General features: G+C 40.0%; 1 protein-coding gene across 1 annotated transcript in view; it reads left to right on the top strand.

The window, feature by feature from the left end:
- The window catches only part of LOC125240457 (E3 ubiquitin-protein ligase MYCBP2), a 111,309-nt gene that overhangs the window by 66,651 nt on the left and 32,471 nt on the right, over positions 1-12,187 (top strand). Inside the window, exons 34-42 of the mRNA XM_048148351.1 lie at positions 1,413-1,641; positions 2,746-2,898; positions 3,047-3,280; positions 3,752-3,955; positions 5,777-5,929; positions 9,319-9,412; positions 9,522-9,583; positions 9,831-9,925; positions 10,360-10,459. Of these exons, the coding sequence (XP_048004308.1) occupies positions 1,413-1,641; positions 2,746-2,898; positions 3,047-3,280; positions 3,752-3,955; positions 5,777-5,929; positions 9,319-9,412; positions 9,522-9,583; positions 9,831-9,925; positions 10,360-10,459 (1,324 nt within the window). The remainder of the gene's footprint in view (positions 1-1,412; positions 1,642-2,745; positions 2,899-3,046; positions 3,281-3,751; positions 3,956-5,776; positions 5,930-9,318; positions 9,413-9,521; positions 9,584-9,830; positions 9,926-10,359; positions 10,460-12,187) is intronic.

Raw genomic sequence — 12,187 nt, 5'->3', positions numbered from 1 at the left:
ACTCGGAGTCCGCAGAATCGATCGGATAAGGAACACGGAGTTGCGCTCCAAAACAGGTATCGCAGATGTGGGTGTAAAGGCAGCCAAGCTCAAGTGGGATTGGGCAGGACACATATGTCGGATGCCTCCAGACAGATGGACCAAAATAGCGACCGAATGGGCACCACAATTTACCCGAGGCCGAGGTAGGCCAAAAATGAGATGGCGGAAAGACCTGGACTCATTTTGTGGCGATTGGCGGGAGCATGCAAAGAACCGTGACGAGTGGCGGAAAACAGGGGAGGCCTTTGCCCAGCAGTGGGAAACAATATAGGCTATTAAAAAAAAAAAAAAAAAAAAAAAACTCAGTATGATATAAGAGCAAAGCGTATCGTTAATTTTAACGCGACACGATTGTATGCCTAAGGATATGTCATACGATACTAATAATGGCTCAGATTATAATATCTCAGTCATTGGTAACGGTATGACACGAATTGTTAGTAAAAAAGTGTAAGTAAGTAAATATTTTATTTAAAAAATATATTTTAAGAAATATTCTCCCATTATTGCAACACGCTTATAAGCATTGTTAGCAATTTACGAATAGCTCATATTGTAAACTTATCGCTTCTGTCTTGACAGTACCTGTAGATACTACTACTACTAGGTACATACTATAATCCAGTAGATTGGTAGAATGGATTCGTTAGGTTGCCGTACTGGCCCCGTAGCCGAATGACATTTCTACGACGCGAAACGAAAACGAAACGCCGCGAAAGGTAGTCTGGCTCTGTCGCGCCAATACGCAAGAGCGATAGAGATATATATCTGCGAGCGTTTCGTGAGAGTTTGTGCATTCGGCTACGCACGTTGACCAGAACATAGGGAAAGCTAAAAATAATGATTTTTTGCGCATTTCTTTGCAAAATATCGCAAATGTATCATAATATCATAAAAGTAAATTACCTACTTATACAAAAAGTTCGAACCAGTATCGATAACAAGTTAGCCGATATGTTTGACAGCACATTACTTGAAGTTGAAACACAAAGTAGAGGTCGACGTGTGTTGCGTTCACACTGGCAGCCCTGATGCACTTTAAAACTTTGCTCCTGCTGCCTGCTGCGTAATTAGCACTTAACAGAAGACGGGGTCACTGTCTATACTACTATCTATTCCATCCACTCGAATATTGTCTTTATTTCTAAGCGAGTTTATAAGATGTCTAAAAGTGGTTTAAACTTTTCATGTATGCTAAGCTTATCTTCGTAGACAATGACCTATTACAACTTATCTGCTACTACCAATGATGTAAGTTATTAATAAGTAATTAGTCGATTGTTGTGCATTATTCTACGAGACAAGTGAGACCTATTGATGTATCGGTACTCTTTGTTCTCTATTTGTGATAAGGTTGTTTTTATCGGCAGATGCATCTCAACTGAGCGCCAGTTCCTCTCTGACTTCGTGGCGGGCGCCGAGAGTACGGCCGGCGGGCGCCTGGCGCGCTGGCTGGCGCCCACGCCGCGCGTGGAGCCCGCCAAGTGCGAGCTGCGGGCGCCCGCGACCCCGGTGCGCCCCGCCGCTCGCATCACGCTGCCCATACTCGTGCGGGACCAGTACGGAGAAAGTGTGGCGTCGCCGGCGTTAAAAGTCGAGGTGTGTAATTTGTTACATTACATTATTGTTATAGTTACATAACACGTAGGTAACATTATAGTTTTAGTTGTTCTGTGCACTTAATACTTTTTTTAAAGATTTCATCTTAAAAAAATAGTTACCTTTCCGAAACTTCGAACATTTTATAGTCTTTATACTTGCAGCGCTCCGTAAAGAAAAGAGTTTATGTAGTTCAACCCCTAAGAGGGTGAGAATTGGATTGAAACTATGCGGGTCAAGTGGCGGTCGGGACTTAGAGACCTATATGACATACCTATCTAATAGTTAATTACCTGTTGAAGTATATTGTTAATGAACGTAATGTTACGCTAAATGATTTTAAACAGACCAATAATAATTGAACTTGGTGCGAAATTGGTAATTGTTGGCAATATCGAGATCGCACATTTATTACCTTCGTCAGTGCAAATCAATTTAACGTGCTTGTTACTGATTCTTAATCGGTCCATCACGAAATTCACAAAAGTCTGGTTTGTTTCCTACTTAAGTTCCGTAATTAAACCACAGGTGTCAATATATGTCTGAATCTAACCAAGGAGCAGCAATGTTTAAAACAAAATAAAGTATCAGGGGCAGGTTGATCAAGTTTTTTGTTATGTTTCAAATGTTTTCAATAAAAACAAACACATTTTTCATATAACAGTTTAGTACCGATTACCTACTCCTCTCTAAACACGGGGAGAGTAAAACAGAAAAATACACTTATGTACTTACTTCATACATTTAGTTAGATTTAATTCCTGCTGTCCGTTTCGCTATAGGAATTTATTTAGCTCCAGGCCTCCAGTCAAAGTTTAACTCTTATTATTCAATTGAGTGACAAATGTTCAATGTAGGTTCAAACCAGAATCGTCGTCGTTGTTTGTTAAATCATTCAAGTCACATGCGATTGTTATGATTTAGTGCTTATCAGTTAATACCAAGCTATTGTAAATCGTGATGCGTCGAAGGAACCACATTTTTGTAAATAGGAATTTGATGTGTTGTTTATCTGCTTGGTTTTTTTTATGGCTTTGGCACAAAACCAAGAGTTATTGGCCGATTAAACACGCAGATTTTTAATGTGTTAGATTGTTCAATCAGGTTGTGGTGCAACGCTTAGAGGATTTGGGGGGTCGTCAAAGTCGCGCTGTCGCGTCGGCAGTCGGCGGCGAGGGCCGCCGGGGTGTGCCCGACGTGCCGTACCAACCCACCGTGCGTGACACCATGTGCTTCCACGCCATCACCATGATGAAGGTTCATTCTCCCTTGCAATCTATATTTTCACGAGAGATGCTTGCGTTCGCTTTTCAAGTGGAAACAAAATTAATGTATGACGGCATAACGCTTGGCAGACTTTTTCATAAAGCTTGAGATATAATCTAAATGTTTTAACGTTACTCAGGCATACCAAAACTACTCTTTCGAGGAGCTTCGCGTGGCCAGCGGAGCGTGGGGCGGCGGCGGCGACAGCGGCGGCGGCTGGGGCTCATGGGGCTCGGCGGGCGGCGCGCGCGTGCCCGCTGAGCGGCTGCCGGTGCGCGCGCAGCCCGACGGCTCGTACGCCGCCGCCTGGACGCCGCGTGCGCCCGGGGCCTACCAGCTTCGGTGCACTCTGGACGAACTACCAGCACCGCAGGTTAATCCCATTCCTGATACTAAACCTTTACTTGTACATAAAACTACACTAAATCGTACACGATTGTGATCGGTTGGAAGAATAACATAATTAGGGGAAAGCACATATTAACTGGCGCTTAAAATGGATTACTTCTGTATTTCTACCAAATAGTAACACCCCATGTTTCTCCCAAGGTCCCCATGAATGCTAAAAGTTTTAGTGTCAATGGGAACCTTTTCTCAGACTAAAATAAAAATGCGGAGGGATATATTTGGGATAAACACAGTAATTTAAGTTAGGCGCCGTATCAATATCCATAGGTAATTTTCCTGTAGTCACAATTTCGTGTAGCATTTTTTTGTGTAATATGTATTTTATTTAGGTAGCTACATACCTAATCCCACATTTATAAGTCATAATTTATAATTATAAATCTAATCTATTACAGAATTTTACTAGAATATAATATAACCTAAGGGTGTTTAACAGGAATTGACGATAGAAGTGGTGGAGAGCAGCATGGAAGGGCGAGGCGAGCGCGGCGCGGGCGACGAGGCGGCGACGCCGCCGGCGCGGCTGCGGCGCTTCGCGGCTCGGTTCAGCGCCGGCCTGCGCGTGCGCGCCAGCCCCAGCCTGCAGGCCGAGGAGCTGGGCCGCGTGCCGCCTGGAACCACTGTCGCTTGTGTTGAAGAGGTTCGTATCCGTTAGGTTTAGATAAAAAATCTAAAGAATTGGCCTCTTTTATAACCGCAATTTATAAGTATTTTAGACTAAATTAGATGTATGGAAGAGAAAGTCATGCTGCGCCGACCCCAAGTGACTGGGATAAGGGCAAGAGAATGATGAGACTAAATTAGCCTTGTGTTGGGGTTCTGGGTCTTATTGTAACGAAGTGCACTTTTGTAACTGTATTGTGTCTTAGACAGTTTTATTTGTACAATTAAAAATATGATAAGCGGTTCTGTGTCAATAGGAATGTTTATTCTGAACCTTAATTCTTGACATTTGACTGATAAGAGAAATAACTTCGATTAGAGAGGTAAAATACGATAAAACACAAGGATTATCTAGGCCCTACGATAAGATTGGGTGTGTGTACTATCAAGTGGTACGTTACGATTGTATCTAATGTAGGTAGATAGTAGTGTAACAGTGACTGTACGCTTTGTATTTGTCCCCTAAATGCCAAACACTACCGAATACAAGCACAATATACTAGACGAACTTGCCTGTTTGTCGAACTAAACATCCCTATGATTTGTGAAGTTATCCGAGTCGGATGGCGATCATTGGCAAACACCTCACCTCATGTTCGTGCTTGTTATTTGCCAAGCATGTGGATGTACTGGCGACTGCACAATTGTACAATTATGCAGTCGCCATCAGATATGTCGGAGCAAACGAGGTGTTCACAAATATCGGAACAGACCCTATATATTGTAAAAGCGTTAGACATATTCTTGAGCACCTCGCTCGCTTCTATATTATATCTGTCGGCGGCCGAACGAAGGATCCGCCAGATCACGAGATTCCTAGGCATATCGTGAAACGGCGCCAAATCATGATTTGGCTTAGTAACATTCGCCATATCGTTCAAAACTCACCGTTTAACGATTTGCCAAGTGACGTTTAAGCAGATCATGAAATTCCTAGGCATGTCATGAAACGCCGCCATTTTTTGACTTCACCAAGTAAAACCCGCCAGTGGCATTTAGGCAGATCATGATATTCCTAGGCATATCATGATACGCCGCCATATCGTTCAATACTTAAGTAGGGTTCCAAAATTGAAGTAAAAAATGCAAAAACCCATAACTTCTTTTTCACTTCTATTTTGAATAACCACATTATTTTCGGTGCTAAAATCATTTTATAGTGGCGCCGACATTTTTCACTCGGTAAACAAACATGGCCGCCATCCGCACCATCGCATACGCAGCACCACCAATGGCCAAGAAAGAAACTATTCTACGAAGTGCCCACTATAGAGCTAGGAATATCGACGAATGCGTTGCTTTAATCGATCTGTCGTGTTGTTTATCAGGCAAATCGTGATATGCCTGGACAAGTTTTAGGCATTTCATGATTTGGCGCCGTTTCACGATATGCCTAGGAATTTCGTGATCTGCCGAATTTTACGATCGTCCGCCGACATATCTAATACCATAAGAAGACGTGAATGAACAACGCCGGTGCAGGTGGGCGTTTTCCAAATTAAATCCCGAATATCGAATTTCACCAGCTCTCGACGTGTCTGGGCTCATTCTTCTCAGAATCACGAGCTGATTCGATCCCGACGATAAAAAAATATGTCCTAATTTTTTTTCTTCTTTTACGTCACGATTTTAGTATAAACTTACTACGAGCTTGACGTATTGGAAACTCCAATATTGTATGGAAATTTTGGGACACATTTTTCATCAGAATCAGCTCGCGATTCTGAGAAGAATGAGCCCAAACACGTCCAGATCTGGTGAAAGTCGATATTCGGGATTTAATTTGGAAAACGCCCAGGTGGTGAACAAGGACGGCACGTGGGTGCGGCTGGGCGCGGAGTCGGTGCGCGCGCACGCGGACGGCGGCGCCGGCGTGGCGTGGTGTCTGCAGCACCACCGCCATCTTGACCGCGCGCTGCTCCTGCCTGTCGACGCCACCTCGCCACCACAGGTAATCCTGATGGAACAAGGTTTTTCAAAATATTTGCTTCGGTACAAGTTTTTATCGCTGACTATAGACATTGGTCCCACCAAAAGCGAGTAAGGCACTGGTCCCACCGCGAGCTAGTAAGCTATGAGCTATCAGCTATAAAAACGAACAAAAGATAGTCGCTCCCGTGCAAATAAAAGAGACACATAGCTACTCGCCCAGCGGTGAGCTATCAAAATCGCCGTGTCTCTTTTATTCGCACGGGAGTGCTTATCTTTTGTTCGTTTTTATAGCCGATAGCTCATAGCTTACTAGCTCGCGGTGGGACCAGTGCCTATGCTATGAACTTATAACAACAAATAAAAGATAGTCGCTCCCGTGTAAATAAAAAGATCGAGCGATTTGTAGCTCATAGCTCGGCTACGAACTACAACTCGCCCGTGCTATCATCGCGTCGCGTCTCTTTTATTTACGAGAGCGACTAGCTTTTGTTCGTTTTTATAGCCGATAGCCCATAGCTTACTAGCTCTTGGTGGGACCAGTGCCTTAATCTGTATCTTTAGGTATTTAAAAAATAAATGTAAACAAAATCTACCTTATTTCCTTAAACCAGTTGAGGGTAAATTGAAAGATTACACGACGAAATAAGGAGGTTACAAACTGGTTGCTCAGTGACAGATCTGCTTGAATTTGAATTTGGTTGGTTAACCAACAAATGTAACTACACGAAGATGTGCAAATTATTTGTTTACATTTTTTTAAATACCTAAAAGTACAGTGTATAGTGTAGTCACCTGGAAAGACATCGCACAAAAAGAAGGCCTAGAAAATATCTAACACGATCTTATTTATAGAGACATAACAGCGTGTCAAATATTTACTTAGCCTTCTTTTTGTACTTTGTTATACACAGGCAAGTAAGAATTATCGAACCAATTCCAAAAACCGCAAAGACAATTAGTTTGCGTTGTTATAATAATATATGACATAAGAGTTTCTATGATCATTGGCCGACTCCGGTCTTTATTATTAGATCGGGTATATTTCATCAGCTTCAGATTCAGATTCAGATTCATTTATTTCATAATACAAATTACAGTATAAATTGCATGTCAATCTACAAGAATTCATATTACGATCGTCAAATACAATAATATAAATAATTTCATAATACCTAGTTCTCAAACTAAACGATTTAACAATATCTAATTAATGTTTAAGTATTATCTCCTGTAGCGGATCGTCAAATTACACAAATATAAGTCAAATTACAAGAAATTCAATAACATAAATATCGATTTATAATAACAACCTAATTTAGAACATGGTATTCAAAATGTATTAATTTCAATATATTATCTCCTGTAGATCGTCAAAATAACCATTCATATATTCATTAACAGAATAAAACGGTCTATCCAACAAAAAATCTCTCAACAGGCGTTTGAATGTTTGGTCGCACAGTTCATTTCTTACGGTGGCTGGAAGTCGTTCATAATATGTTGGTCCTATGACGCGAGGGTTTTTTTGCGCTAAGGCCATGCGCCGGGGAACTGTTATTAACCGTCCTGTGTAACGGATGTTTATACCCGAAACATGAACGCGTTTAAAGTCAGATATATTGTTTCTAACAAACATTATAACTTCAAACAGGTATTGTGAAAAATGGGTCATAATGCGTTGTTCCACAAATATGTCTCTGCATGAGTGTCTTGTATTCACTCCGGCCATAGTACGTAGCGCTCGCTTTTGCATTATAAAGACGCGCTTCGAATCCGTCGAGTTACCCCATATTATTATTCCGTACGATATTAATGAGTGGAAATGGGCAAAGTATACAGATCTTAAGGCAACGTGTGATATTATGGGTTTTAACTTTCGAAGTGCAAAAACAGCTCCGCTCAATTTAGCACAAAGTTTATTGACATGACTTTTCCAGTTCAAGTTGGAATCTATGACGAACCCTAGAAACCGGTTTTTGCCACATATAGGCATAGGGGTGTTTAAGAAGCAAGGGGGTATTTCAACTTGACGTCCCGAGAAAAGCATGATATTCGACTTCGTTATATTTAAGAGCAATCCGTTTGCAGAAAACCACAGTCTCAGCTGTCCGCATGCCTCGATAACTTTTTCATTGAGCTGTTCGTATGTTTGGGCACTAGCTATAACTGTGGTATCGTCAGCAAATAACACAGAGAACCCTGTTGTAATGGCTGATGGAAGGTCATTTACAAAAAGTAAGAATATTATTGGTATTGCCAAGGGCTGAACCCTGAGGAATACCAATATTGGTGGTTCCAACGTCAGAGCCATATTGTTTACCGTGTGCAGTTAATTTGACAGTTTGTGTGCGGTCTGCTAAAAAACATTTTAATAAATCGTAGCAGTTGCGATTAATGCCATAACGGTTTAGTTTGCTAAGAAGAAGCTTGTGGTTTATAACGTCGAACGCCTTGGACAGATCGCAAAATATACCAGCCATCTTCTGTTTTCCATCTAATCCTGTTACGATATGGTCAAATATATTAATGGCTGCCGAAGTTGTGGACATATATGCGCTATTCATGCTTCATGTATGCATAATTTAATCTAAATTGGAGATCGGGTAATGAGTCTAATAGGCTACTTGCCTCCTAGTCAAATCAGCTTCTTTTTAAGAACTGTCAAAACGAATTTGAACGACTTGCTAATATGGAATTTATATGAAATCGAATTGAGTGACGTCACGGTCAACTCAGTTACTTTATATATTTCTACCCGACTTATTAAATAGAAATTGTATTTAAAAATAACTTCTGTCCATGTTTTTCTTATAATTATCTGATGCTTTATTTCATGCATGGTATAAAATATATTGTTTTAACTACAGTCAAGTTCCCTATTGAACTTCAATTATTTGACCGAGACAAATGATTCGTTTCTGTAATGTGCGCTTTAAAATAAAAACAGGTACGATTAATTCGCGGAACTATACTGTCACACTGACCTGTCGTCTAGTCTGATAATAGAGGGAAACTTAGCTTTAAGTCTTATTATTTAATTCGTACGATGCATTACCACAGTAGACCAATTTAAAAACCATTATGTAGGCAAGTGAAATTGCTATTTATATGTATGTTAAGTTTCTAGCTACTAAAATTAGTAGTAGCATTGTTGATTCAAAATCCGCTTACAGGGATAACTGTCAAATTGCGCAATTGTAACTTTAGAACATCTCTAATTTTAAGGATCACAGATTTGAGAATCGCAGAATATCGGTCCTAATATAAGTAAGCTAAACAACCGTACTCAACGTACATTTAACTAAACAAAGAAACCGTTTTCCTCAATTGAAACGAAAGTGAATCATAACATTCATAACACAACAAAATCGTGGTAATTTTTAGTGTAGGTGTACCTACTGTTTACAGTCGGAGTACACGGGTATATGGAGCGGCTACGGCGACGCTCAGGGTGACATGCAATCCTGGACGCACGAGGACGAAATCGACATTGGAGTTAACGGTAAGACCTGTTGCTCGCTCCTAACCTTTTATGACTACTCAGTAACTCGGCAGCGGACTTTAAAATGTCGTCGAATGTTTACTAATACTCATTATGTTAATATTTGCAGATATTAATAGCATTGATGAGCGGAGGTTTCCGTTCTCCGTCCAGTGTGATATGGCCAATGATGTAAGTTGAGTTCTTATGCACTACGCCTGTCACAGGTTCATTTTATTATCTCGTACATATTATTAATTTTTGCGATACTCTTCGTAACCATAATTTTTAACCACAGTTCAGCATAAAAAAAAACCTGTGTCTATGATTATTGTACTACTTCTGTTAATAGTTAAATTCATATAATTTTTTTTTAATAATTATATGTCAGTATCTATCATATTATTCAGAGTGTAATGTTATTAATTATTATTCGCAGAGTGATAGCAGTACTAGTCCTTTCGTATTTGGACTGGAGCCCAGTAAACGCGGAAGAATTTTTCGAAACGAGTCCATCGCTATCCCAACGCCGAGGTAAATAAAAGTAACTTGCTTATTAAACTATCGCTCGTTTACAAACATCATATACCTCGTGTTTTTTGTGAGGACGCATGCTTTGGTTCGTATTGTCATACTATCAAAGGTTAGATGTAACAACATCGCGCGTCATCGTGATTGAGGCGAACCATACACAATGTGCAAAAAATAAATGAAAAAAATAGTAAATACTATATTTTTTATTGTTTGTTTGTAAAACCTTGTAAAGTAATAAGGCATCTTTAATTAAAATTAACTATTAGTAATTGTATGTCGTTTAAACCTCGGTAATCTGTCCTTTTCTACGGAGTTTATGAACCCGGCAATCTTTATTTAACAATTCCCAATAAAATGCTTTTTTGGATTAGGTCACTACAATCCCAAGGGTGCGACATCATAAGCATTGAGTTAAGTGTATCATTTGTTGGCAGAAGAACGCAGCGACGCAGCAATGGCAACAGCGACGAGTGGTGGTCGCCGGTAAAACAACGTTCCAGCGACAATATACGGGACGTCAACCCTATTCTGGAGGTTGGTTGGTTTTCTATACCACACTTTCGGTCTATACTTCTGAAGTTCGACTCGGTATCTTTGCTATGCAACATCCTTGTAGTTATTTAGAAGTTATTCTAGTTGACGTCCTTTTTAGTCAAGAAGTTCCACGCGTAACTAAAAAGGTAATTACGGGCCATTGTGGCGATGACATTGGGCATTTTTACGACTAGATTAGTGATTATTGCAAAATAAAACATATATCATATACATATATTAATATTATAAGTAGCAAAAAAAATCAAATATAACTAATATAATAAAGTCAGCCTCACGTATCCCTATGCCATAACCCGTATGGTCCTTATTCTTACATTACACTAAAATGTAATGTACTGTAGCGTGAGTGGGAGTCATTTGTCAATAATCGTCTCAGGAAAGCGTAAACTATGTAACTAGAAATGTTTAGAAGTTGAGTTACATTGCATGCTACTTTATCTGTGGTCTATTCGGCGAAGATAGCCACCATGTGGCGGCCCACGTGAGTCAGCGATAGCGCCGTAAATAGGCCTCCAATGATTCACCATGAATGCACTTAAATAGACGTCGTTTGTTGTCATTTCATTATTTTGCTCATTTACAAAGAATCTTGCATAATCAACTTCGAAACCTGAAGTTTCGAAAAGGCGGCAAAGAATATTATATGTATTTTTAACTTCTGATTAGCAGAAACGTCTGCAATCGATGCCACTAGGCTTAGAATAAATTTAAAAGTGGAAAATGTCTGCCTTGGGTGAGACTTGAACTCACGGCCACTGGATCAATATTCCAGCGCTCTGCCAACTGAGCCACCAAGACTTCAACCAAGCCAGCGAAATTTTCCACTACTAAGGTCAATGGGACCCGTAGCGACATCTACCGTAAGAATGTTAAACTTCTTAAACGGCAACCGGAGTTCCAAGTCATATTGGAAATTCACCAGTTACGATGCGCTAACCATGCTAAATTTTTAACTTCTGATTAGCAGAAACGTCTGCAATCGATGCCACTAGGCTTAGAATAAATTTAAAAGTGGAAAATGTCTGCCTTGGGTGAGACTTGAACTCACGGCCTCTGGATCAATATTCCAGCGCTCTGCCAACTGAGCCACCAAGACTTCAACCAAGCCAGCGAAATTTAAGAAGTTTAACATTCTTACGGTAGATGTCGCTACGGGTCCCATTGACCTTAGTAGTGGAAAATTTCGCTGGCTTGGTTGAAGTCTTGGTGGCTCAGTTGGCAGAGCGCTGGAATATTGATCCAGAGGCCGTGAGTTCAAGTTTCACCCAAGGCAGACATTTTCCACTTAAAAAAAAAAATTATATGTAGTTACAAATATGCAGATTTTTTTGAAAAACCTAAATTATTGTATTAGGCTTTTGACACGGAATCTTAAAAAGGCATTCAAGTATTCAAAATGGTAGTAAGAGTAGGGATAACTTGCTTTTCATTTTAAATATACATAAATTATTTTTTTCATTGCATGTTTCTGTCCTCAAGTTAATCACCATTACTCATACAGCAATACTATAAGGAACGAGATACTTGCGCAAAAACTACAAGTTGGAACTAGTTTTCTTATGTAATGTAGGTAGTAAATACGATCCTAGATCTATATGGTCTACTCAGACCTTTTTTTTTTAGGAAACAAACAGTCACATACAAAAGTGTTTAAGTTCTTAGATTACAGAAAGACCTATAGTTCCATTTAGTATAAAGTTTTTCTAA

Source organism: Leguminivora glycinivorella, chromosome Z, assembly GCF_023078275.1.
Source record: "Leguminivora glycinivorella isolate SPB_JAAS2020 chromosome Z, LegGlyc_1.1, whole genome shotgun sequence".
Lineage (NCBI taxonomy): Eukaryota > Metazoa > Arthropoda > Insecta > Lepidoptera > Tortricidae > Leguminivora > Leguminivora glycinivorella.
This window is presented reverse-complemented; position numbering and strand designations above follow the sequence as displayed.